This window comes from Salvia splendens, chromosome 16 (genome assembly GCF_004379255.2).
Source record: "Salvia splendens isolate huo1 chromosome 16, SspV2, whole genome shotgun sequence".
NCBI lineage: Eukaryota > Viridiplantae > Streptophyta > Magnoliopsida > Lamiales > Lamiaceae > Salvia > Salvia splendens.
Window position 1 is genome coordinate 22,435,605 of NC_056047.1, and position 26,273 is coordinate 22,461,877.

The following is a 26,273-nucleotide window of genomic DNA, read 5'->3' on the forward strand; positions in this document are numbered from 1 at the left end:
TTAACACTTGTTTTGCCCGATAAACCGATCAAGTAGTATACATTTTACCCTTAAACCAGCATAAAATGAGCCTTATCATTAAGCGATGATGAACGCAGTGGGTGTTAAGTGGAGCCTCTGAAGTCTATTCGTGGCTATTGTACCGAATGAGTCGTGTCTTCATACATTATTTTCTCTTGAATGTTTCCGTTAAGACAAATGTTTTGAACTTGTGTTTCATTGATACTCTGATTACTCAAACTTCTGCATGTTCACATGACACTTAGATTGTAATGAGTTATTTCCCTTTATTTTAGTATGTCCAAGTATGACATTGCTTTGTTTCCTCTTTCTTCCTCACTTCTTTTATTAACCGTGCTTTCTATCCTTAGAAAGTACGGGCGTGACAATGTGTCGTGTATGCATGTGTTGATGTGTGTGTATATATGTGTTGGTGTTGGTGTGGTGTTGTGTGTGTACGTGTGGTGGTATGTGTGTACATGTGTGGTGGTGTGTGTACGTCTGTGGTGGTGGCGCGGAGCAGTCCGAGTTCAAACCCATTTTTCCGGTGATTCTAAAGTCTGATCAGGGCGTGCTACGTACCATTCTCTTCTTCTTTGGAAGAGCATCGTGTTGGTACCTAGATCATCTCAATCAATATTCTGTGAAGAAAGTTATGGCCATTCTATGAAAGTCGCGCAATGATGTCAAAGTGCTGAATTTAGGCTGAAATTCAGGGAGAGAAATAAACTATTACCTTGTGAATCCAAATCTTTTCCTTAACCTATGAAGCACGAAATTTCCAACTTGGAGGACTATTTTTTTTTACCAAGTTTTAAATCTTTTTCAAGCCATATACCCCATAGCCTAATTCATATTATTCACACATTCATAACCTCCAAAATTGGAGAGCCCCCAAGGCTTCTCCTCCAACCCTAATCCTTCATCTATCATTCCATCCACCATTCTTGGAGATTGGAGCAAGGCAAGAGAAGACTAAAGATTGCACAACAATTCAGCCTTGAGTTTTGTTTGCTTTTTTTCTTTATGTTTTGTACTTTAATTTGTAATTTTTGCTATTTGTCTATAAGTAGTTAAACTATAAGAATTCTTGGGATGTGTTAGACTATCTCCAACAGTACTGCTAAACTTAAAATGCAGTAGAATAATCCTTCCAACAGTACTGTAAAACCAATCCCATTATAGAGGTTTTTTTTTAAAAATACCTATCTTTAGGTTTGCACTAAAACTATATTAAAAAATCGAGGATGGGAACAATTTGAATCTCAAGGTTAGTGAGCTTCGACTCGGTAGTTTTGATCACTTCTGTCACACACCAACCCTTCTGATGAAAGTATTTATATTAAATAAATCCCTCATCATAAAAGCAATGAATACGCAAGTCTAATTCATAGAACACCTATATTATACAAGTTCAAACCAACACTTATCCGATACATATTTCAAAATATCCTGTAAAGTAGTGAAACCTTTTCACCACTCTATATACTATACATTTATCTACATGCAAAAAGACGAGGAGGAGAAGGTTGCCAATATGCGTCAGTCGCCGAACCTGATAACACATGGAGTTCCTATGACCCACGTCACTCAAAACTTTACTGTTATCTTATTCCTAAAAAATTTAGTGATTTATATGAGCCACAACTCAGTATATATAAATTTCCACCTTTAATCTCACATGATACAAACATCAAGCACATTCTTTTATTAATACATAAAATCAGAAACAATATATAACATAATTTAAAAACAAACCATTTCATATTCATATGCATATGCCACTCTATTCAATTTATTATTCTGCAACAGTCAAGCCTTGTATCTGCCCGGGATTCCTCTATGACCCGAAGGTCCCTCGTATTTGACCCGAATGCCTCTCTATAATTGGACTCATAGGTCCCTCTAAAATTTCAAATCCAATACAAGGCTGTCACAGATCCTCTTTAATCCAATGATTCACATAATCGGTATCATAAACATATTCTTTGCACCAATAACATATCCATATCATATTCCATCAAATTATCCAATATATCTAAACAAACATGTCCATTTCAGCAATCAAATATTCATATCATATTTGACCATCAAAATCAAATAATTCATAATCATATCAATTTCATACCATATAATCCAATAATTAACTCCAATTCAACATATAACAATCAACCATATAACACATGTAAAACTAAAAGTGTGATTTATACACACCTGGATACGATATGTTCTCTAATTGAGCTTATGATTCCATCTACTAATTTCTACTGATCTTGTTTCCATTTCCATTTCCATTTCCATTTCCATTTCCATTTCCATTTCCATTTCCATTTCCATTTCCATTTCCATTTCCATTTCCATTTGTTATAGCTCTCGTTCGTCCCTTTTTCTTCTAAGAACTTTTATTTCTGTCCTCCACCAAAATATATCACTCACATATATGTATAAAGTAAGTTTCTCTTCTGCCGACTTAATCTATGACTAAGCAGTATATATAAAAAAACTTCGACAATCATGTTGTGCATGATAATACATGCGTACATTATATCGGCAATGCAGTCGATATGCCACAAACGCGTTGGACCCCTAATTGCCGCCCATCGAGATTGGAGCACACCAAATGCGCGCTCCACGTCCTTACGCGCCGACTCCTGCCGTTCCGCAAAGTAGGCCTTCCTCTCATCGGATGCGCATCTTATCATCTTCACAAAGACGGGCCACCTAGGGTATATCCCATTCGCCAAGTAGTAGCCCATATCATGTCGGTTGTCATTGGCGACAAAACTGATGACCGGACCGACGCCCTGACACTGCTCGTTGAAAAGGGGCGACGAGTTGAGGACGTTGAGGTCGTTGTTCGACCCGGCTACCCCAAAATACGCATGCCAAATCCACAACCGATAATCAGCTACGGCCTCGAGGATCATCGTGGGATTCTTTCCCTTGTAGCCGGTCGTGTAGAACCCCTTCCAGGTAGTAGGACAGTTCTTCCACTCCCAATGCATACAATCTATGCTGCCTAACATACCCGGGGACCCATGCTTCTCCCCGTGCATTTGCATCAACTCCTGGCAGTCTTCGGGGGTAGGGCTTCGAAGGTACTGATCACGGAATATTTCAATCACGCCCTGACAGAAATACTTCATACATTCAAGGGCAGTCGTCTCACCGATGTGGAGGTACTCGTCCCACATGTCTGCCGCGCCTCCGTAGGCCAACTGCCTGATTGCCGCAGTGCACTTTTGAATAGGTGTGTGGCAGGGTCTGCCAGCCGCATCGTGCCTGAAGCGGAAATACAGATATCGACGCTCCAAAGCCTCAACAATACGCATAAACAGGGCCATGCTCATCCTAAAACGCCGCCTGAAAAGGTTGGCGTTAAACTACGGCTCCGGTGTGAAGTAGTCTTCATATAGCCCCTGATGTGCAGCTACGTGATCCCGCTCAATCACTGCTCGGCTGTGGACAACGGGTCGAGGTCGAGGTACCACCGGCTGCAAGGCCCTCTGTAATAGCCGGTCTATCTCACGGGACGTATTGGCCTCTAACGCTTCATTCATTCGCCGTTCGTACTCCTCAACATCCCCACCACTACTACCATCCGTGCTACTCATTTCGCGTTGTTGCCCTTGTACAGAAATTAAGATAGAGAGAATACTCTTTAAAACAAGCGGTGCAAATGAAAATGGCGTGCAAATCGAGTATACATAGTGTTTCGAAAATTAAATAATAATAATAAAAAAAATTCGCTCGCCGATCGCTCGCCGATCCGCAGCCTGCAATGGCGGCTAGCGGATCGGCGAGCGCATCGGCCAGCGCTCGCCGATTTTTTCGTCGAAATTCGGCTAGCCGGTCCGCTCGCCGCCATTGTGGATGCTCTTAGATTCAATATGCATTAGAGGGTACATAAGGAATGTACTGATGTACAAAATATTTTGGGTAAATTTGGATATACATTTAAGGAATGTACTGATGTACAAAATATTTTGGGTAAATTTGGATTTACACTGGAAGGAATCTGATCAAATACAAACTCTAAATATTGTACAAACTCCAAACTATGACCAGGACCGTTAGAAAATATCAACAGATGATAAAATAATAGCAATAAAAAATGTCAACACAATGTCAACAGTTGATGTTGTGTTGACATTGTATTGACATTGTATTGACATCAAAATCTTGAAATTTTACAATGTGTTGACCTTGTGTTGACGTTGTGTTGATACTATACTGAAAAGTTTGGAGTTTGTATAATATATGAGTTTGCATTTTATCACTACCCTACATTGGATAGTTTCCAAGTCTAGTTGGAATATGATTTTTCGGAATACCATGTGTTAAAATTTATTTATTAGATACATCAACTCATGATGTCATTTGGATGTCTAGACTATGGAAATGTTTTCTCAAAAAGATACGCTTCCCTTCCTTTTTAATTTGTCCCAAATAAGATGATAAATTTCTATTTTAGATAATTTTCTCTCTCCAATTAATACACATATACTTTTTCTCTATCTAATCAAAATATTCAACTCTCTTTCTCTCTTCAACTAAATACGTTAACCAACAACTCATAAAATCTCGTACCGACAAAGAAATGTACTCTCTTTGTCCCATTGAAAACGAAATGTTTCCTATAATGGAAATAACATCATCTCTATTTTTCCATCTCTCTTACTTAATTCTCTCTTCATTAACTCACAAAACAACACTATATAAAATCATGTGTCGAAAAACAAATGTTTCATTTCTAATAGGACGGAGGAAGTATCAGCTTAACCCGGATAGAAGGAGTATAAATAGTATCTGATTCAATACAACACAGATCGTCGTTTGATTTTTTTTCCCTCTTATAAATTTCAACAATTTCAACAAATGTTTCATTTCTAATAGGACGGAGGAAATATCATCTTAACCCGGATAGAAGGAGTATAAATAGTATCTGATTCAATACAACACAGATCGTCGTTTGATTATTTTTTTCCCTTTTCTTCACATTTGTGTTGTCTGTATCACAGTTTACTGTGCTAATTGCATCATTGGATTTAAAAAAATTGTTGTGTGAAACAGCAGCCCCTGCTGTGCTTGGAGCCACAGCAGGGGATCCAATTCCTTGATCCAAATATTGTTGTCAGTCGAATTAACTTAAGCTCCATCCATGAATCTTTCTATGTCTACCTACCAATATGCATCAGTTTTTAGAGAATTGGAGCACTTAAATTCTAGTTTGATTGCTAGTTCAATTATTTTGCTAAACATGTCTGTGATTTTATTCTAGTTGCATTTTTTTCATAATTAGGGGTGAAAAATCGTGCGGATTAGGTTGTTATCGAGTCAAGCTAATAACGACCCAACTCCATAGAGTCTCACCTAAACACGAACTCAACCTGCTATCCTTAAGTCCGAACACGAAATGAACCCATTAACAACATGATATAATATGGGTTGACACGACACGATAATGATCTGAACCCGATATTACAGATTAAACATAATATTACACGATTAAACCTAGTTTTACTTGATTTACATAATAAAAAATCATTTTTCAATATTTAAACCTGATTTACAAAAAATTAAATAACTAAAGTAAATAATTATTTAAAATAATAATAATAATACTCCTTCTGTACGCTATTAAGAGTCCCATTTCTTACCGGCACGGGTTTTAAGAAAAAATGTTAAAAAAAGTGTGTGAAAAAAAGTTATAGTGGAATTGGGATCCCACTTGTATATATTAGTTTTAATGAAATGTGAGTAGAGTGAGTTAGTGGAAAGTGAGACCATATTACCATTTATGGTAAAAGTAAACCGGGATTCCTATTCGCGGATGGGGAGAGTATTTCTTAGTGGGTTATCCGCATCCCTTCCGAACCCAACCTGGGCTCTTAACGGCCCAACCAACCCAATAAGGGACAATAGATCCAATAAGACAGGACCCAAACCCATTACTCCCTTCGTCCCATAGAAATAGGTCATATTTCATTTTTTCGTCCGTCCCATACAATTAGTCCATATCCATTTATGTCAATACTTTTCTCCTTCTCTTTTACTTTATCATTTATGGGTCTCACCATCCACTACACAATTTCAACTATTTTTTCTCCATCTCTCTTTCTTTACCAAATTATACATTAAAACTCGTGTCAACCCTAAATGACATATTTCTATGGGACGGAGGGAGTATTTTTATACGGATATTTGTGTTGGGTCAAAAATTATCAGCCCTAATGCTACTATGAATATATTTTCAATGCTACTATGAATATATTTTCACTGCAGAGTCTAACATTCAACATTTCTATCAAGGGACGCTTTCTGTAAATCTAGGACCGGTATGTGGTGTTTTGGGAGAGGGAGAAGAGATTCTTTTAACAAGAAAGTTGAAAAAAGGAGCATACGTGTGATAAATTCTTGGTTGGTTGGCAGAGTTTGCTTCATATTTTGTGAATCTTTGATGTTAGATTATTAGGAGAGTAGTCCCACTCTTCCAATAATTTGATATTTTGAATTCATTGACGTGCGAAATGTAATTCCAACCTTGATTTTTATATGTCTTTTTTATTGATTACTTGCAGTGTTATAATTCAAGTAGTTATACGAGATTGGATTTTGAATTATGTCGTGGGTAAGCTCCATCGATGGATCTAGTAACTATTCTTTATGTTAATTTGTAAGCATCTTGAATGGTAGGATAGCCGACTTAAGAATGTAAAGCTGTTCTATAGTTAAGAGTAAAACATGAGTGATGGACTCCATCATCACTTATTATGTCTATGGGTGTAGCAAGAGATGAGGTTGATCTATTGCGAGTTAAAAGGCTCCTACCCATTTGGTTTTTCGCTTTCTAATAAATTTTAAGTTAATAAAAACACTTTAGTGTAGTATCATTTGGTGTCAATGTGTCATGATGTGTTGAATACACTTTTTGAATAGTAATATTTTATGCAAAACATTCCATTTTCACGTTGAAGTCGAATCAACTAATACAGTTTTCAATTTTATCACCGACTACAAACTCTTTTAAAAATTACTACTAGTAGTGCATGGGCTTTGTGCACTTCGTGATGTCCAAACTTTCCATGTCCGATGTTTTTTTTTTCTTTTTCTTTAAGGCGTGCAACGAGCACTGGTCAACTTTCCATGCCCGATGTTTTATACCAATGCAATTCAGGTGATCTAGTGATTGAACAAGAAATATTTTACCAATTAAATTATGTACCTACAGTAGACCAGAGTAGGATTTATTTGTTAACCGGGAAATATTTTACATATTAAATTACGTGTTATTGTTAGTGTAGCTAAGAGCATAATATGTGTGATTGCCATATTTGTCAAATACTTGCAATTTAGCATAAGTGAGCTAAATCAAATGGAATCGAAACGTCGATACGCATACTTGATACATATGCCAAGTATCATTAGTTTGCCAAATTCGTTTCTGCATTCACCATTCCTAACTTGATTATGTCACAAATCATGTTTCATCTATAATCTTATTACAAAATAATAATCGATTTAACATTACCACACTGAGTTTGTAAACAAAATAAAAAGGAAACTAAAAATTAAAAAACAATTCGTAGAAGAAAGTGTAGTATACATGGGGTGTAAATGTAATGCGTTGTGGAGAAAGTGTGGAAAGGCAAAAAGAGGTGCCAGCTTGTTTGAAAGGGCAATGGGTGTCACGTTGGCAAAATTGTTATATTAATGTGCAAAATTGTTATACTTAAAATAGATTGTGGAGCGAAAATTCCTCCTAACCTTCACCCAAAATTGTGATGTTTAACCCAAAACAGAGACATATTTTTGAGTTTGATTGTTGTTGATCTGTCCCATGTGAATCTTGAAAGAAAGGAGAGATCAGAGATGTTGCAGAGAGCTGCGAACCATGCTTATTCCTGGTGGTGGGCCAGCCACATTCGCACCAAGCAATCCAAATGGCTCGAACAGAGCCTTCAAGGTCACACCCCTTACAATTTTATTACTATTGCATTTTGTTGATCATGATCAAGATAAATAGGATTTGTCGTTGTGGGGTTATAATCGTTGTCGAACTAATTTCTAGTGCTGAACTGTCGAGTCCGTCATTGTTAGTTTGTTTTAGGTCATTTTATAAAATCCTACTGATGTTATTGTTGCATCATTTTAGACCTAAAAACAAACTAAGAAGGGCCTTTGTTCTGTGTTATGCAATAAGATTGAGTTTTGCGTATATGTTGTTGCGCATGTGCAGACATGGAAGAGAAGGTGCACGGCATGCTCCAGCTGATCGAAGGCGACGGTGACTCGTTCGCGAAGAGGGCGGAGATGTACTACCGCAGGCGGCCCGAGCTCATCTGCGCCGTTGAGGAGTCCTACAAAGTCTTCCGCGCCCTGGCCGACCGCTACGACCTCTTGTCGAAAGATTTCCAAAATGCCAACCACACCATCGCGACTGTCTTCCCGGAGCAGGTCCAGTTTGGCATGGCGGACGACGACGACGTCCTCCCCAACATGCCGGACAACTTCGTCGTCCCGGAGATGAACATGTCCAAGATCCCCCAAGTCCCCAAGGCTCCCGTCAGAGACCTCAAGACGATCATCTCCAGGGCCTCCAAGCAGGTCCAGGCTAGGAAGATGAAGGCGGCTCACACGCGCCAGAAGCCGGCTGTCGAGTCCGGCCTCACCAAGGAGGAGGCTCTAGAGGAGATCAACAAGCTGCAGAAGGAAATCCTATCTTTGCAGACTTTGAAGGAGTTTGTGAAGAGCTCTTATGAGAGTGGGATTGGTAAGTATTGGGGGATTGAGAGCCAAGTGATGGAGATGCAGCAAAGGATTTTGAAGCTACAAGATGAGTTCAGTATGGATATCGTGATCGAGGATGATGAGGCTCGGACGCTAATGGCTGAGGCCGCTCTCAAGTCGTGTCAAGAGACCTTGGCCATCCTGCAGGAGAAGCAGGAGAAGATAGCTTTCGAAGCGATGGATGAGTACGAAAGGATTGAGGCCGCCTGTGAGCGGTTACAGTCACTTCGCGATAAGTACAGCCTTGAGCAAATAGATGGTGCACGGGATACATCACGTGAGTTCAGTAAAGACGTGGCTGCCTTGCTGCAGGAGACAAAAGAGCTCGAGGAGCTGCCCGAGAAGCTGGAGGAGACCTTGGACACGGCCTCGTTGGCTAGTCTCTCTGCCACTCAGCTAGCGGAAAAGATTGATGTTTTGGTGAATAAGGTGATCACGTTAGAGACGGCTGTGTCGTCTCAGACGGTTCTTGTGAACACGCTGAGGGCCGAGAACGACGACCTCAACACGCAGATCCGGAGCCTGGAGGAGGAGAACGAGAGCCTCGGCGGGGACACGCAGGGGCTGAGCTCCAAGGTCATCCATATGGAGGAGAAGCTGAACAAGGTGCAAGACTTAAATAAGAATGTAGAGAGCCGCAACACTACTCTTCAAACCAATTTCGCCAAGGCGAAAACCAGCATCAATACTCTTGCGGAGAAGCTCACCAGTTTCAACCCTGACGATGATCCCGAGCCTTCTCCTTCCGATGTTGTGACAAATGTCGATGATAATCTGTCAGGCAGTGTAGAGGATAAGAAACCGGCCGAGGATGAGATTCCCGACACTCTGAAGGGAGACGAGGAGGCCGGTGCAGATGCTGCCCGCGCCTCCTCAAGAGAATTTAGCAGTGCAGAGGATGATGGCGGTCACGCCTCAGAGACAAAACAAGGTAGTCTAAAAGAAGAAGCAAAAGAATTTAAAGATGTAAGAGAAGTAGCGAGCAAAGAAGAGGGAGAAGAAGAGGAAGAAGAAGAAAATACGAAGAAGATGCGAAGAAGTTTGACATCCGTCGCGCAAGAGAAGGAAAACAAGGAGAATGCGGTAAGAAAGACATCATCGTTCTCAGGGCGAAAAACGATGCAGAAGATACTCGAGGAGGAATACGAAAACTCTCCAAGAAACAAAGCTAGGGCGGAGACTAAAGATAAAGAAGAGGACGACTACAGCTGGCAACAGATCCTCCTCAGCGGAATGGAGGATCGAGAGAAGATCCTCCTAAAGGAATACACCACAATATTGAGAAACTACAAAGAGGTGAAGAAGAGACTGAACGAGGTGGAAATGAAGGAAAGGGACAGCCACTTCGACACCACCATACAACTGAGGGAGCTCAGGAAGGCCATCTCGAGACGAGACCAGGAAATCACGAACCTCCGCAAAAGGCTCAACGAAGACATCCCCGAACAGGACAAATTAGACAACGAGAACGAGAAGCGCGAGACAGCGATGGTGCACATGGCAAAGGGCCACTCGCAGTCGCTGGTGGAGAAGAAGCTTAGGACAGACATCGACGCCATCCTGGACGAGAACTTAGACTTCTGGTTCAGGTTCAGCACCGCGTTCCAACAGATACAGAAGTTCAAGACAGAAGTAAGGGACCTGGACGAGGAGATGGCCAAACTGCGCAGGACAGACCAGATGCAGGAGCTGAAATCAGAAGTGGTGCCAATTTTCAAGCATTTAAGGGATATACAGAGAGAGCTGACGGTGTGGCTGGAGCAGAGCGTGCCACTGAAGGAGGAGCTGAGGAGCCGATTCTCGTCGCTGTGCAGGATTCAGGAGGAGATCACGAAGGCGCTGAGGGAGGGCGTGGAGTGGGACGAGATCCGGTTCAGCAGCCACCAGGCGGCGAAGCTGCAAGGGGAAGTGCTGAACATGAAGCAGGAGAACGAGAAGGTGAGGGAGGAGCTCGAGGCCGGGCTCGACCACGTGAGCATGCTGCAGCTGCAGATAGACAAGACGCTGGGGCTGCTGGATCAGGAGTTTGAGATATCGAAGGAGCGGTCGGAGAGGAAGAGTAAGTTGCCACTTAGTTCATTCATTTTTGGGAATAAGTCTCAGTCGAAGAAAGCTAGGACTTCGATCTTCTCGTGCATGCATCCGAGTAGGAAATACCAGGTTCTTAGAGCTGGGATTCGGTTTTCGTCGAGTAATAACTCTTCTTCTTCTTCTTCTTGACTCTCCTTTTTTGTTTTCCTTCTCTACTCTACTTTGCTCTCTTGAACAAGAAATTCAATTTGTGTGTTTTACTTGACAAAACAAAAGTGCTGCCTACTTTTTATTTCTCTTCTCTGTGTGTTTACATAGTTCAATGGTAACTAATTCAAGTGTTTGCGAGTAATGTGGTAATATCTGAAACAAAAGTTTGGATTCGAGTTTATTGACCTTCAAATATATATTCCGTTCGTCTTTAAAAAATAGACTAGTGTTTTTTTGGGTCGTCCATAAAATTAGACTAAGAGTGTGTTCACCTTTAAAGAAATGGCAAAAATAGGGTGAAATCTGATCATTTCAAAGAGTATCCACTATGGAGTGGACATGGCTGGTGGCACCGCCACCAAAACTTATCCACAACCACAAATCACAATATTTTATCAATTGTTGGTATATTTTTGTTAAATTCGATTAAAAATTATCGGACGATAATAATTAGAAATTTCACATAAAACCAAATTTAAAACCAAATTTTCGTTGTATTATAAAAAGATGAAAATTATACAACGAAAATTATCGACATCACAAAGACAACACTGCATCAAACGCCGGATGTGCCCCATCCCCTACGTGCCCAGATCTCTTCAACCAAATCAGTCTGCAGTGTCGTATGTGCTATTTCCCTCCGCATATCGGTGAACCGTTGGATCAAGTATTCATTACTACGTGGTACACCCATCTGTATCGGCGCGGTGGCAACACCGTGACTTGAACTAGTACCCTCGTCCGATGTCTAGCGCTCTGCAACAAATACTTTATCATCTATTATCATGTTATGCAATATGATACATGCATACATGATATCGGCGACATCATTTTCGTGCCAAACTCGTGTCATGCACCGTATGATGACCCATCGCGCTTGGAGCACACCAAAAGCTCGCTCAACAGCTAGCAGCCTCTTGACGTTTTGCGAAATAAGATTTTTTCGACTATTTAGGAGAAAAAATGAAAAAAAATTAAAAAATTGTCCGAGGTTGCAGTTGTCGGGCCCTGCTATAGGTCGTCGCAGTTAAAGCCACGTCCTCCACCCCATTGCCCCGTCCCCACCACCTACCCGGCGCGGATGCGCCCACCCCCACCCGCCCTGTCTGCCCTCGTCCTCCACTATGAGGAGGCGCAGCCGTGCCACTTCCCTCGGCGTCCGCCGTGTCCACCCATAGACCTGTTCACATGAATTAGAGGTGAATTATTTCTTTAATAAAGGCTAAGACTTGCTATCTGCATTGAAAATTCTACCAAGAATTGATGCTGAAATTCCAAAGTCACCCTTAACTTTCCATCTCTTCTTCCTCTTACCCGTAGTGAATTTTGGAGAATTTTGGAAGGGGCTAACTCCGTCCTTCCACTTTGAAAATTAATTCAAGAACCCAAAAAGTAGATATTGTTTGGCCAATAATTCAACTCAAAACTAGCTAACCCAACAAAGGTGCCAAGATTTAATATGTGGGCCACAGTACTCCATTTCTTGACGAATTCATTTCTTGGATTTATTAGAATTGGGAAATTGGAAATGTGAATAGTCTAAATATTGAAAGTTTTCAACAAATAATAATCCTACATATAATTTATGATGTTAATTCTACAATCCACTAACACTTATTATACTACCTTTTCCCATGTTTTTGTTAATTTATAAATTGCACATTAAAGCTCGCATTATTTATAAGTTTGTTTATTTTTTTGAGAATGGGGGAGTTTTTATTGGCTATAAAAAAACTATAATTCATGAATCATAATAAAACTTTTTTTTTTGCATTGTATTATTTTAATTTTTATTTATTTAATAAAATTATTATTGCACTTTCTCTGCCCGTATTCGTGTCGAAATTTTAATTCCGTAATTGCTTATTTGCGAATTTGTGAATTTTTATTATTGTACTTGTCCGCTGAGAGGTCCTAGTGTTGTCCACTATTATGTAGTGGGATATCCTAGTGATGTGGCAGTGGGGTGGAAATTCCTAATGACGTGGAAGGTGTTTTTGGGAAGTCCTAGTGCTAGTATGTGGGGAAGTCCTTCATACTAAGGATGGTATTAGTACTCCCTATTAAACTTGTTTGATTAGAAATAAGATTTAATTTGGATTGGTAAAACGTTAATTACCATTGCTCATTGATTGGATTTATTTAAGCTAAGAAGAGTATTCATGTCAAATAAGGGCAATAATGTCAATTTAGGTATTGCTAATGATACGATTATAGATTGAGTCGTGCCCTTGCAATTGAGGTACAACTCTCAGACGAAATCAAGGTACAACTCGACGAAGACTGCAACTGAACCATGTGCTACGGCAACGAACGACCGCCGACGAGAGATGACCTCTTCGAGGCGCCGCCGCCGCAGGAGAACGAAGACAGGGTGATGGCGGTGGAGAATCTGAGGGATCGTCTGGCGGAGACGGAGGCACGGCTGGAGCGAGCTAGGGCGCGGGAAGCGGAGCTCAGCTGCTGCCTCGATGAGATGAAAAAGTTCGTCCGCGTTATGGAGATCCTCGAATCCTACCTCCGCCGCCAGTACGCTGAGCAGCAGGATCGCCTCGCGCGCTTATACTCTTCTTCTTCTTCTTCTTCTTCTTCTTCTTCTTCGCTTTTGGTACCTTCGAAATAGCTGTTTTTTGCTTATTATTATGCAAAGAAATTAGGGATTTTTATCATAGTGGAACTAGTTTGGCTATGTATATTTCGGATATGGTGTTTAATTTGATGTGAATATCTGTTTCATTGATGGTGTTTGCTAAGCTTAGAAGATTGAAATTGGAATTAGTTTTTTTTGTTTGTTTACAATAGGGCATTCGTTGATTTGGGGATTTCATGTGGCTTTGACATAATTCTTGTTTCTTTTCGTTTGCATTTGTGGAGAAAGAATCAAACTTGCTTGTATTACTGACAGAATTTGAAGTATGGATTAGTTTACTCTTCAAGAAGAAGCTCATTGTTACATTTTTGTGGCCTCTTTGAGATTTCTCAGTGTTAGTATTAGCAGTTTATATTTTCCCAGCTTCGTATATAGCTATGCCAATTCTGCTGAGGCCTCCTCTTATACGTGTGTAGTGGAAATGTTTCGAGCATTTGTGAAAGATATTTTGAGTAATTGAATTCGACTTGCCTGGACGAGATGTTGAAAAAATGATGGTTTGATGTGTTTTTAGTGGAAAATGCATTGCATTGATGTTGCTATTCTGGAAATAATGCACACTGATCTCCTCTGATGATCCAAGGACATTCAATCACAGTGACAGATTACACAAAAATGGATTACTTCATTCTGTTGAAGTGTTTGTGGTTCCTATTTAAAATTATAAGAGATCTAGCTTCTAACTTCTACTATATAAGTTCAAGTGATGAATGTCATGCTTCAAATATAATGCTTGTTGTGGGATCCAGAAAAGAAGAAAAAGATATATCATGCCTAACTCTGTTCTCTCCGTTTTGCGTGTTCCTTCGTTGTTTGTCTAATATACATGTAGGGGTTTTTGCCTAGCTCCCATCAAGGCATATATCTTTTGTTTCTCCAGTCCTCAATGAGAGACCGCAGAGTGTGATTTGGAACTAGGAGCTTGTGCTTCAGCTTTAAGTTAGTCATCGGTAATGTATCATGTCCTGTTTTCAGCCACTCCTCAATGGCTTCCAATTCATAGGAAAATCCATCTGCAGCAAGATGTGGATTCTGCATCACTTCCTGCAAATGAGAAGCAGTGAGAATAATGAAAGAGTATGGATTCTATCAAAGTGTCCGATTAGTTAATGGCATATTTTACCCGATAGATCGGACAAAAGAAGGCTTCAGAGACATCGCACGAGTCCTCTGCTCCAGCAGCCTTTTCACAAGGCACAAATGACTCACCGTTGCCGACTAGCTGGTCAGCTCTTCTCTTTACATCATTCATATCTGTTACCAACATTGTTGTGATGAATTCTTCAGCTATGCAGTTCATAGACAAACACCTCGTTGCGATGCTGGAAAGTTCAATAGCCAAATCCATCGGCCATTCTCCAGCTGTACGATCCAAATTTTCAAAGGCTGCAGCCGGTTCCCCTATGACACTCCGGTAATTACCTGTCAGAAGTTGCAACACCAAATTCCCAAAAGCCCGGATGTCTAATGTGATATCAGCTTTGTTGTACGACCAAGGATACTTTAGGCCGTATATTTTTGCAACATCAAACCTATCCAGGAGAATCTTGGAGGGTTTCAAGTTACCATGGGCAATTGGATTAGGCTTGACCTTGTGAAGGAAACCTATAGCCGAGCAGATTTCGGCTGCAATACGTACCCGAGCATGCCAGGCTAGAGTCTGGTGGTGCTTTCGTTTCCAGCTTCTTCCAGTTGAAAACAATGCATCATGTAAGGTACCATTGTGCATGTACTCATAAACAATGCAGCTCCGCTGAGAGCAGAAGCCGATCATAGCTACTATATTTGGGTGCTGTACTTGACTATGAAGTTTCACCTGCGATTCGAAGTTAATCGTTAGCGTCATTCCCATGAAGTAATTTCTTTTATATAATTCTGCAACTCTGCTCTTTTATATGTCACCTTGTTTGTGAAATCTTCCAGGGACCGCTCGTCTGCTGGATCATGCAATTTAACAGCGACCGCTAATTGATTGATTCGTCCCCTATACACATTCTTCCCACGACATACAGAGAAGTCTTCAGTGGCAGCTATTATTTCTTCAGCAGAAAACTCTCTGAACCCGAATCCAGGGCCATTCGATCTTGATACTTTTGCTATTGCATCCTTTTCTATGCAGAACTCAATCCTGCGCTGTAAGACATTCTTCTGCTTTCTGAGCTCCTCGATTTCTGTAACCATTTGAGCTCTTATTTCGACTGCATTCTCTAGCTGAAGGTCAGCACCTGCTCTAGCAGATGATGACTGATGATGCTTCAGGGAGAGTTCCTTCTGAAGCTCAACATTCGAGCTGAGCTTGCTTCTTTTCTCGTGCAGTTCGCTCTCAAGTTCCAGTATTTCCTCCCTCGTGCTGCCGAGTGTTTTGTTGAACTCAACCTTGTTTACGATTTCTGCCTGGATGCAGGTCTGAAGCTCCTCAGCCTGTGGAAAACATAGTAGTTTTGGTTCTGAATGATGGAGTTACAAGTACGATTTGGAAGCGCAATTTTACCTGTGCATTGCATACGATAATCGCCCTTTTCGCTTTCTCGCGCCTCACTTTCGCATTATTTGCTATCTTTCTGTTCAGCTGGATCGTGCCTTGTGCATCCCGCATTGTGCGTTCGAGAAGCTCGATTCTCGCTGCAGCGTCCTACATAATTTTTAAAATATGATTTTTATAAATGTGATAATGAGATACCAGAATTATGAATACCTAACCACACACAAGGGTCAAAAAAGGAAAAAGAGATTGAAGGTACAAAGTCAAAAAGAGGATAGATCTAAAATTATTACCATATTTTGTGGTATGCTTAGTTGTGTTAAACAACCTACATCCATCTCTCCTTCAACTTGATGCAGAAACACCAATTCATGTGCATACTGCTGCATTTCATCCCTGCAGTTTTCCCACCGGGCCGGGGCAGACGTGTCTGTAAACCTCCTCGTAACACCCTTGTCATCTTCCTCATCTCTCAAAACGACTCTCTGGCCTTGGCATATCACAAACACCTCGCACGATCTAGGCTTATTGTGAAGGACATAGAACGTCCCACTTATTGCCCCCCTCGACTTCCTACATACAACGCGACGCGCCACCTATAAACACACAAAAAAAAAGACGAAGAAGAGAGAGCGAGCGAGAGTGTTTTACGGTGAGGAAGCCTTGATGAAGGCCAATGAGAGGACTAGTTTGGATATCCCAAGGCTTGAAATGGCTTCCACTATTTGCTTGTGCAAAGGCTTCTCATCATGTATCTCCATTTTCATCACTTCTGCCTCAACCTACCACTTCAAATAATCACTTCAAAATATATTTGTAGAAGAAAAAAAAAAGAGGAAATTAAATGGAACCTTGCCGCAGAAGGCTATGTATTGAGCAAGGATTGCATCCGTCTTGGCTTCCTCGGTTTTGTCGAGAAGCTTCAACTTGTCCTCGCTGACTGAGGTGCTCCGGAGCTTCCCAACTGCGAAGGGGAACGGGGATTATGGTTAAGGAAGAGATGAAGAATGAGTAAAGTATATCATACATGGCGTGCAGACGTAGTTTTTGTAAGAGGCGTTTGGTGCATGAAGGATGAGTATTCGGATCCGATGATTGGCCCATCGGCACAGCGCCCACTGCAGCGTCGAGAAGCCGTCCAACGCATCCGTTCCGATCGCAACACACACTTTCTCCATCTCCACCTCAATCTAATCTAACATTGGCCTAATGAAAATCATTTGTGTAAAAAGATAAGGAAAGGGTGGACTTTTTTATTAGTACTTGTTTGATTTTAACTTTTGTTAGTGTCGTAAGTTAATCAAATACCCACATACGGCATCAATTCGTGTTTAGAAATTGGAGATATGACTTGATCACGGGGATTTTCTTGGTATATTCTCTGACTTGGAAATATTATAACAAACCAAAGTTATACATTTGTTCAAAGGAATGTACGAATTTACACAATACTATTCCTTGCCTTTATGATAAGCTTTTAATATGTACTTGGAGGGATGTATTCATATCCTAACTCTAAATATATGTAAAACATAAAATACTTGTCAGTATATTTGATCTTGTAATATAACGGTTAGATTAATGTCACATGTCATCTAATAATGTAGCTCGTCTAATAATGTTTTTAGTCTAATAGTGTAGATTTTTAGTTTAATAATGTAGGTCGGCTAATAATGCAGGATTTTAGTCTAATAATATAGTTCGGCTATTATCATCATAATCATCCAATTCAAGGATCGTGATTTGTGCTATGTTTTACACTAACAAGGTGTGAGGACCCTAAGGGTGTCCACTATAAGGCGGACACCCCAATAGCCCCGCTCCAGTTTTTTTGTCCATAGCCCCAAAATTTTGTTTCCGCCACTATGGTGGACACTTCCAATAGCACCTAAAATTTATAATCAATTTTCATTTTAAAATGTTTTTAGTTTCAATCAAGTAAAATTAAAATCATCGCAATATAAATAATTAGAAAACGAGGTAATTGGAGCCGAATATTCGTTGTATTTCAAAAGGGTAAAATTATACAACGAATATTTAAAATAAAATACAACTAAAAACTCCGCCACCGTCTACTCGGTGTCGGAGTCAACTTCCTCGTCTTCTTCTTCTCCTCCCCCTCCTCCTCCTCCCTCGCTGCTGCCGGACGCGGTTTCCCCAGGAGCATCATCAGCCAACCCTAGCTGACGCTCATACCGAGTGATGAGCTTCTTGTAGATGTTCCTAACGTACGGGTCATCGGTGGCTAAGTATTTGCTGCATACGTCCTGCAGTTGTTGCATCAACTTCACATCTATGTTATTCCCCAGGACCTCGTGGGGACCTTGCACCATGTGCTGTGGGATTGGGGCGGGCTGGGGGATGCGAGATCCAGACGCGGCCGACGTTAGGTGGGAGGCACTTCTAGCCCCTCTGGCGCTGCGGATAGAGGCCTGTTGTCCCGGGGGCCGTCCTCGCCTAGTGTGTGTAGCGGTTGGCTCTTCGACTTGCTCGTCGGGCTGCTCGAACGAGTGCGAGCCGCTTCCGCTGCTGTAGTCCCCGACAAGGTTGTGCCTTGTATGCTTCGGCCCAGGAGCTGTATTGACCTCTTGCACGCAGATGGCCTTGAATTTTGGACAATCTGCGAGGACTAGATACTCCTCCCACATTGTGAACTTCGACCAGCCATCCGTGTTGTATTGGCCCATCGACAAGGCCATCACGTCTGTCTCGCTTCGACCACTCTCAGCGTGGAGAAGGTTGTTCTGGTATATGCACGCGAACCGCTTGGTAGGCAGCAGACAGAATCCTACCCCACTTTTTGCGGATCTATTCTGGGTCGCGCTTATCGGCGCCGTCGGGTTTGAACTCGTCGTATGCCATCATGATGCCCCTCCAAAATCTCCCCTCGATCTGATCGGTTCCCACTATGGGTCTGATGTGATGGCATCCGACACCCTCGCCACGGCAATTGACTCCGCTTTGGTGTAGAGCTTGCCCCGTTTGGAGCCAGAGCCACCGCTACTAGGGGTGGGTCGATACGAGATATCGTATCGAAAACGTTGTATCGTATATCTATCAAAAATATCGATATGAAAAAATTTCATATCGTTATCGTATTGAAAGTTTTGATATATCGAACTTTCGATATGGATAATATCAATATCGATATCGTATCGAATACCTGTATATCGAAAATTACAATTTCAAAACTTAAAATTCACACAAAAATTAATAAAACTTCAACATAATAAAATTAATAGTGTTCTTATCTCCATAATCAAAATACAACACAACCAAGTACAATTAAATGGATTTATATATATTTATAATTTTAAATTTTAATATGTATTGAATTTCAATATGTTTCGATATATACGATATATATCGTATATTCGATATAAAACGATATATCGCGATATAAGGAAATTCATATCATTATCGTATCAAAAACTTACGATACGGTATCGTATCGTATCGAAAATTCGATAATTTTTCGATATTTTTCAATACGATACGAGCGATATATCATTTTTTCGATATTTTTCCCCAGCCCTAACCGCTACCGCCGACGCCACTACCCTTGCCACCGCCGCTGCCCGAGCGGCCACCGACGCTGCTCGAGCCACGGCTGCCGCCCCTACCGCCACCACAGCCGCCACTGCCAGAGCCTCGGGTCGGAACGGGCGTTTCCACCCTTGCTGCCGGCGTATCCGGGACGCCGGAAGTGAGCAGACCCATCATAGTATCCAGTGCGTCTTGATCTGCTTCGGTGAAAGGAGATTGGCTGGATTGGAAAGGGGACTCCGGACGCGGCTGGTTAAGGGCGTCGAGGTTGGGTCTGTAATCTCCAAATGCGGAGCGACTCAGATTCCACTGAAAAGGTGGGGGCGTTGGAGAAGACCTCCACGACTGAGATGGAGGAAGGTTTGGACTCGATGCCCACGGCAGGGGAGATTGACTCCAAATCCACGGCTGGGACGGAGCCCCGCCATATCTCGACGGCTGAGAAGGATAGCCGCCATATCCCGATGGCTGTGAAGAATTGCAGCCATAGCTCGATTCCTGCGAGCCGGGTGATTCGTCGTCGCCACCGTGCATTTTTAGAGAGTGAAAGTGTAGATAGTGAATGGAGGGATTGTATGAAAATGGTGAAAAAATAGGTGGTGGAGAGTGGTATTTATAGAGGTAAAAAAAAAAATTTGCACCGATGACCTCCGGCGTGCCTACCGCCGGGCACTATGTCCTCGCCCTCCTTTCGCCTGATGCTCGTCCGCCGCCTACCGCCCCACTGTTCCTCGTCCGCCCCGGGGGCGGACATCGCCGTCACTATAGACCACCCCGAGACCGCCCCAGCCGGGGCTATAGGCGTGGCGGTCCCATAGTGGACACTCTAATATACCAGTATTTACAGAGTTGGATATAATCACCAACTATTATCACCAAAAGAATGGCTAAATCCAAATACTACTCCCTCCATCTACCATTATAGTCTTGTTTTAACTCGGCATGAGTTTTAATAAATATGATAAATTTTATTAAATGGAACAATTGATAGTTTTTGAAACTTATTTGTCATTCAAATTTTGAAAAGCGTGGAAAAAACTATAATTAGATTGCAATTCGTATTTCTATGAGCAATTAACATTTTTAAAATATTATTTTCGAAAATATTAAGTAAAGGTAGTAGTTAGCATATTCTTGATGTCGCTTTCGCATGGGATTCAAAATATCACACCAGTTGATTAAGATATGATAGAAAATTCTGTTGTGATCGCTCACCAAATTCTTTTTAGAAATTAGTTATTACTCCCTCCATTCCCAAAAAAATATGCACCGTTTCCTTTTTAATCCGTCACACAAGAATATGCACTATTTTCTTTTTAATCCGTCCCACAAGAATATGCACTATCTAATTTTGGAAAGTCTTTTCCCTCTAATAAGATAAGACTCATTCTCCACTAACACTACTTTATTTACTTTTTCTCTCTACCTCTCTCTTACTTTATCAATTTTACATTGAAACTCGTGTTGACTCCAGAGTGCATATTCTTTGGAGATGGAAGGAGTAGTTTTCAACACCTACTCTTAACTTTAAGTAATTAGTAAACGGTACACAAAATATGAAAAATATAGATTTTCCATTCTCTTGCCACGGATTTTTGCTTTCGCATGCACGGGCATGAATAAATATAGTAGTACTATGAGACAATCATTTAAAAAAAAAATACTCCTAATAGATACTCCCTTCTTAGAAATATAGGTTAACGCTTTTTAGCACAGATTAAAAAAATACAGAGTATTACTTGAAAAGTTAATAAAATATGTGTCATGTATTAATTTATTATGAAATATAAATTTAATGAATTAATGTAATATAGGTCATATTTAAAAATTTACAATAAAAGAAAAAAAAAATATTGATAGACATATTAAAAAATAAATAAAACATTTATTGAAGAGAGTAGTATAAACTAAAGCACTGTTTGGTAGTTATATTACAACTAGATAATGAAATCTATCCGGATTTAGTTATGTGTTTGGTAGCTACTATGTTACAAATCTGCATGACTCGTGCTTTGTATCCTGCTCGGACGAAGCCGACTCAAAAGCATGTGTTTCAATAGCAATGTAACTACCTCATTTCCTAAGTTACAAATCTAAACTACCTAATTAGTTTTTGAAAAAAAATACAATTTTACCCATCAATTTAATACACAGCCATATATTGGGAGATGATCAAAGTATAACTAATATTAAGTGTATAACGGCAGAACAAATCTCAGCCATTAGATCAAAATGATCTAGTTCACTACATAGGTGATTTAGTTCAGTATATAGGTGATTTAGTTCACTACAGGAAGGAGTGAACCAAAACACCATTATAGTGAAGGATTTAGTTCACTGTAAAGGCGTTTTGGTTCACTCCTTCCTGTAGTGAACTAAATCACTCTTATAGTGAACTACATCGTTCTTATAGTGAACTAAATTCGTGTTTTCTAGTTATGCATTTAAGTATTGGTTTCTCTAGATCACTACTCGCCATATACTAGTATATATTTATATACACTATATTTTATACACATAAATACTTTAATTATATTTCAATATGATAAATAATAGTTAATGATGATCCATAATATAATAAAACAAGAACTAAATTATATAATTATCCATATAATTAATGTAAGCTGAGAAATGTTGTTTCCATAAGAATGACACGAATTTTAATAAAAAATTGATAATTTAAGTAATAAAGAAAAAAGTAATTAAAATAATTATTTTATTAATAGTGTAATGTGATGAAATCAATTTTTAAAATAAAAAGTAAATTAGTTTTTTAATGAAGGGCTAAGATTGTAAAAAGAGAATATATTTGGGAACGGCATGAGTATATCTTTTTGTTGCGAATATGTAAAAGCACATCCCATAATTTGATTAGGCTTTTAACTTGAATTCAGGTGGTAGCCCAGTTCAAGCCCAATGTTTTTTTACTTAATAAATGCTCTTTTCGTGAAATTACAAAATATGGAGTAAATAGTTTTGTCATTTGTGTTTTATTTGTGTCAAAGAACAGATATATTCAATATATGCAATGCGCATAATATGAGATTTAATATAATACTGCAACATAAAATAAAATCATGATTAGATAAACGCGTTTTAATCAAATTTCATGGTTTGTTGGATGAGGATGATAATTGACTAATTTTGATTTAAACAAATAGAGAAGTATTGTTGAAAGATTGGATTAAAAAAACAAAAGAGTAACTTCCCATATTTCGTTATATTTGGTGTGTATAAAAGTACTCCATTTAGTATGAAAAATGTTGGCAATACTAGAGTTAACTTAGTATTTTAAAAATAGCAACTCTTTCCAATTTAGTCTATCTCTTAAAAATAAAAACTTTCAAACTTTCTATTTTGGGAAATCTTTAAACTCTTATAATAATCCGGAGGTATCAAAACCAAAAAATTCGAGTACCCGAACCCAAAATCTCAAAAATATCATACTCAATACCCGACCTGTATATGAAAGCGGGTACCCTAATACCCGATGCGGATACCCGAACCCAAGTAATCGGGTACCCATAAACCCGAAATTATTATATTTCAAATATATTCTATATATATCAATTATTAAAAATAACACAATACTATTATTTATTGACTATTATGAGTATTAAAATTTTAAACTTCAATTTTAATGCTTTAGCTTACTCCGGATTATGATTTTACGACCCTAATTTTAAATGTGATTAAATAAGTTTATCCTAAATTTACCCTACGGGTCATAAGCCCTATACTAAATAAAAGTATATATTACAAATACATAATCAATCGGGTTTAATCAGGTACTAGTCGGGTACCCTAATACGGGTTGCGGGTACCCTAAACCAGAAAAATCCGGTGGGCGGCAGAAGGCGAAAGGAATTCCAAATTCTTCCACGGGTGGGTGCGACAGAAGCGGGTGGAGTCCCGGATTCACGCCATTCAGGCAGGAGGACAGACTCTCACGTCTGAGGAGGATATCAGACAGTCGGCAGTTAGCTTCTTCCAGCAGCTGCTCACGACCGACGCTGAGCACTTGGAGCAGCCGGACCTTGATCTATTGCGCAGTCTCCCAGAGTCTGTGGACCGCGAGGGCCTCTGTGCTGTCCCCGGCTCAGATGAGGTGAGAGCGGCGGTCTTTGGAATCAGTGGAGACAGCGCCTCGGGTCCGGATGGTTTCTCGTCCCTTTTCTTCCAGCACTGCTGGGACATCGTTGGAGCAGATGTGGTGGCAGCAGTGGAGGACTTCTTCTTAGAAGCTTCTATGGCCCGCAGCTTCACAGCCACGACCATCATACTCTTGCCGAAGAAAGCAAGCCCGAAGACTTGAGCGGAGTACAGGCCGATTAGCCTTTGCAATGTGACCAACAAGATCATCACCAAGATCTTGACATCGCATTTGGCGCCATTGCTACCCGTGGTACTGGCACCGAACCAGAGCGGTTTTGTCAAGGGTCGCTTGCTTAGTGATAATGTGCTCCTGGCCCAGGAACTGATTCACGATATCAGCAGGTCGCTCATTCAGAAGGAAAACTCGCCTAATCTGGCCCTCAAGCTAGATATGGAAAAGGCCTATGATCGAGTGCAGTGGCCTTTCCTCCTCGTGGTTCTTGAGAGGATGGGATTCCCGCCAGGGTGGGTGAGTATGGTCAGCCGATGCATATCTTCTTGTTGGTTTTCCGTGCTTGTGAACGGAGCTACGACAGGTTTCTTCCATTCCACGAGGGGACTTTGCCAGGGAGATCCGTTATCGCCCTCGTTGTTCGTGCTGGCAGCGGACTACATTTCGAGGAGCTTGGACAGGCTCGTGGCCACACATCCTGACATGGCCTATAGATGTGCTAGACGCGCTCCGGTCGTATCCCATCTGTCTTATGCCGATGACATTGTCATTTTCGTCAGGGCGCACAGACAGTCCGTGGAGAGGCTGGTCCAGTGTCTGGAACACTATTCCGCTGTTTCGGGTCAGATGGTGAACAAGGGAAAGAGTCACTTCTATCTCTTTGAAAAGTTCGACTCTTGGGCGACAGAGGTGGCACATGCGAGTGGTTTCCAGCAGGGATTTCTCCCTTTTACCTACCTAGGAGTGCCTATCTATAAGGGGGGGCTGAGGGTCGAGTACCTGTTAGATATCCGACAGAAGATGGTGGACCGGATTCACAGCTGGTCGCATAGACATCTTTATCTTGAAGGTCGCCTTGCTCTGATCAAGAGCACCCTTGTCACTATCCCCCTTCACATCTTCCAGGTCCTGAAGCCGTATTAGTATTGGATGAAGGATTTGGAGCAGATCTTGGTCAGGTTTTTTTGGGGCACGGTTGGGGAGCATAGGAAGATTCACTGGGTTAGCTGGAAGAAGAAGATTTGCTTGTCGTTGGATGAGGGAGGCCTTGGCATTCGTCGTTTTCGTGAGCTCGTCAAAGCTTTCAGCATCAAGCTCTGGTGAAGATTTCTCCTTACTATGTGCAAATACTGTTTCCATGCTGGTCGTGCTTTTATTTCTCCTTACTCTCCGCATGATAGTTCTATTTGGCGTCGCCTCACTCGTATTAGGGGGCATGTGCATGGTCTCATTAGATGGTTGAAAGAGCAGGTTTGCGTATGTGTCGTTCAAACAAGGATGTATCCTACTGATCATGATGAAACAATCCCCTGCTAAGCCTAAACCTGGTATCAATAATTCATCAACCCTCTTCTACTGGGTAGTATAGTAAAGGTAGGGGTCGAATTCCACAAAGATGGTGACGGTTGGAGTGATTGTGGTGATATTCTGGAGGGTTTGGTTAGCTACCACGCTTGGGTTGAGTCTCTACCTAGACAAGAAATTGAAAGTGGTATCCTACTGGCTAGGGGTGTGAAAAGATTCTGATATGCAACGGTGTACGTAGACATGGTGAAACGGAAATATTTGAAAAGTACTGAGTTTCTATTTTGGGCTAAACGGAATATCAGAAGGTAGTGGTAGTTGTGGTGACTAGGCTGACAGGTCTGCAGGGTATAATTAAAAGTGAAGGACGAAAAGCAAAAAGCATTTAAAAAGCAAGTGGTCCCCAACATTTGATATGGACATCATCTTCTTCAACGAACACAAACTAAAATCAGAAAACAAACCAGATTCAGCACCATTAAAACACAGATTAATAACTCATGAACTCAGATCCACAATCAAAGATTCCAACTCAAAAATCAAACATCGAAATCGAAACTCTGCCTACTGGTCAACATGAACGATGATATGAAACAATCAACTGAACCTCGCATGAAACTATCTTCAACGCAATCAAACAGAAAACAAACTCGCTAACTCAGAGAATTTAACTACTAGACTGAAAATTGCAATTCAACACTAGTGATAACCGAAAACGCTAGATCTACACTAACTAGGCAGGGAAAAGAAATCGGCGATGTAAACTGAACAGAAAATAGCTTCATATCATCAAACATGTTCGGATCTTCAAACGAAGTACTTCTAAGCGGCGGAATTCAAAAGCAACAAAGCATCCAGTGTAAAGAAAAGAACAAGCAATTTAAACTACGAAAGCGAAATAAAGATTGTTTCTGCCACTCCGGGCGATGGAA

The 26,273-nt window shown here is 40.8% G+C and overlaps 3 protein-coding genes and 1 long non-coding RNA gene across 6 annotated transcripts; 3 read left to right on the forward strand and 1 right to left on the reverse strand.

Moving 5' to 3' along the window:
* The first annotated feature begins 7,872 nt into the window (after positions 1-7,872).
* Positions 7,873-11,010, forward strand: LOC121770362 (kinase-interacting protein 1-like). The gene is made up of 2 exons (XM_042167102.1): positions 7,873-7,966; positions 8,240-11,010. Exons 1-2 carry the CDS (start codon positions 7,873-7,875, stop codon positions 11,008-11,010), a joined length of 2,865 nt encoding a protein of 954 aa, XP_042023036.1.
* A 2,256-nt stretch (positions 11,011-13,266) lies between these two features.
* LOC121772225 (protein SKIP34-like) lies at positions 13,267-13,986 on the forward strand. Its single transcript, XM_042169237.1, has one exon. The coding sequence runs from the start codon at positions 13,328-13,330 to the stop codon at positions 13,652-13,654; it is 327 nt and encodes a 108-aa protein (XP_042025171.1). The 5' UTR covers positions 13,267-13,327; the 3' UTR covers positions 13,655-13,986.
* A 300-nt stretch (positions 13,987-14,286) lies between these two features.
* LOC121772224 (putative U-box domain-containing protein 50) lies at positions 14,287-17,524 on the reverse strand. Of its 3 annotated transcripts, none has more exons than XM_042169236.1 (8): positions 17,191-17,522; positions 17,015-17,127; positions 16,815-16,935; positions 16,457-16,736; positions 16,173-16,313; positions 15,584-16,102; positions 14,805-15,497; positions 14,287-14,725 (listed from the first exon to the last, which is right to left on the reverse strand). In XM_042169236.1, exons 1-8 carry the CDS (start codon positions 17,265-17,267, stop codon positions 14,534-14,536), a joined length of 2,136 nt encoding a protein of 711 aa, XP_042025170.1. In that variant the 5' UTR covers positions 17,268-17,522; the 3' UTR covers positions 14,287-14,533. The 3 variants fall into 3 exon arrangements, with proteins under 3 accessions (XP_042025170.1, XP_042025168.1, XP_042025169.1); XM_042169234.1 differs by having other exon boundaries at positions 16,815-16,945; XM_042169235.1 differs by having other exon boundaries at positions 17,015-17,524.
* LOC121772227 lies at positions 15,397-16,651 on the forward strand. The gene is made up of 4 exons (XR_006044289.1): positions 15,397-15,536; positions 15,605-15,816; positions 15,998-16,418; positions 16,523-16,651. It is a non-coding gene; the product is annotated as an uncharacterized LOC121772227 (long non-coding RNA).
* Positions 17,525-26,273: the final 8,749 nt, after the last annotated feature.

What these genes read in the sequence shown, in the direction of transcription:
- LOC121770362 (XM_042167102.1), top strand. Translation starts at nt 7,873, where the DNA reads ATGTTGCAGAGAGCTGCGAACCATGCTTATTCCTGGTGGTGGGCCAGC. An exon ending in GCTCGAACAGAGCCTTCAAG is followed by an intron (nt 7,967 to 8,239) that starts GTCACACCCCTT and finishes GCGCATGTGCAG; the next exon opens with ACATGGAAGAGAAGGTGCAC.
- LOC121772224 (XM_042169234.1), bottom strand. Translation starts at nt 17,341, where the DNA reads ATGGAGAAAGTGTGTGTTGCGATCGGAACGGATGCGTTGGACGGCTTC. An exon ending in AAACTACGTCTGCACGCCAT is followed by an intron (nt 17,128 to 17,190) that starts GTATGATATACT and finishes TCCCCTTCGCAG; the next exon opens with TTGGGAAGCTCCGGAGCACC. An exon ending in TAAGCATACCACAAAATATG is followed by an intron (nt 16,314 to 16,456) that starts GTAATAATTTTA and finishes AAAATTATGTAG; the next exon opens with GACGCTGCAGCGAGAATCGA.
- LOC121772225 (XM_042169237.1), top strand. Translation starts at nt 13,328, where the DNA reads ATGTGCTACGGCAACGAACGACCGCCGACGAGAGATGACCTCTTCGAG.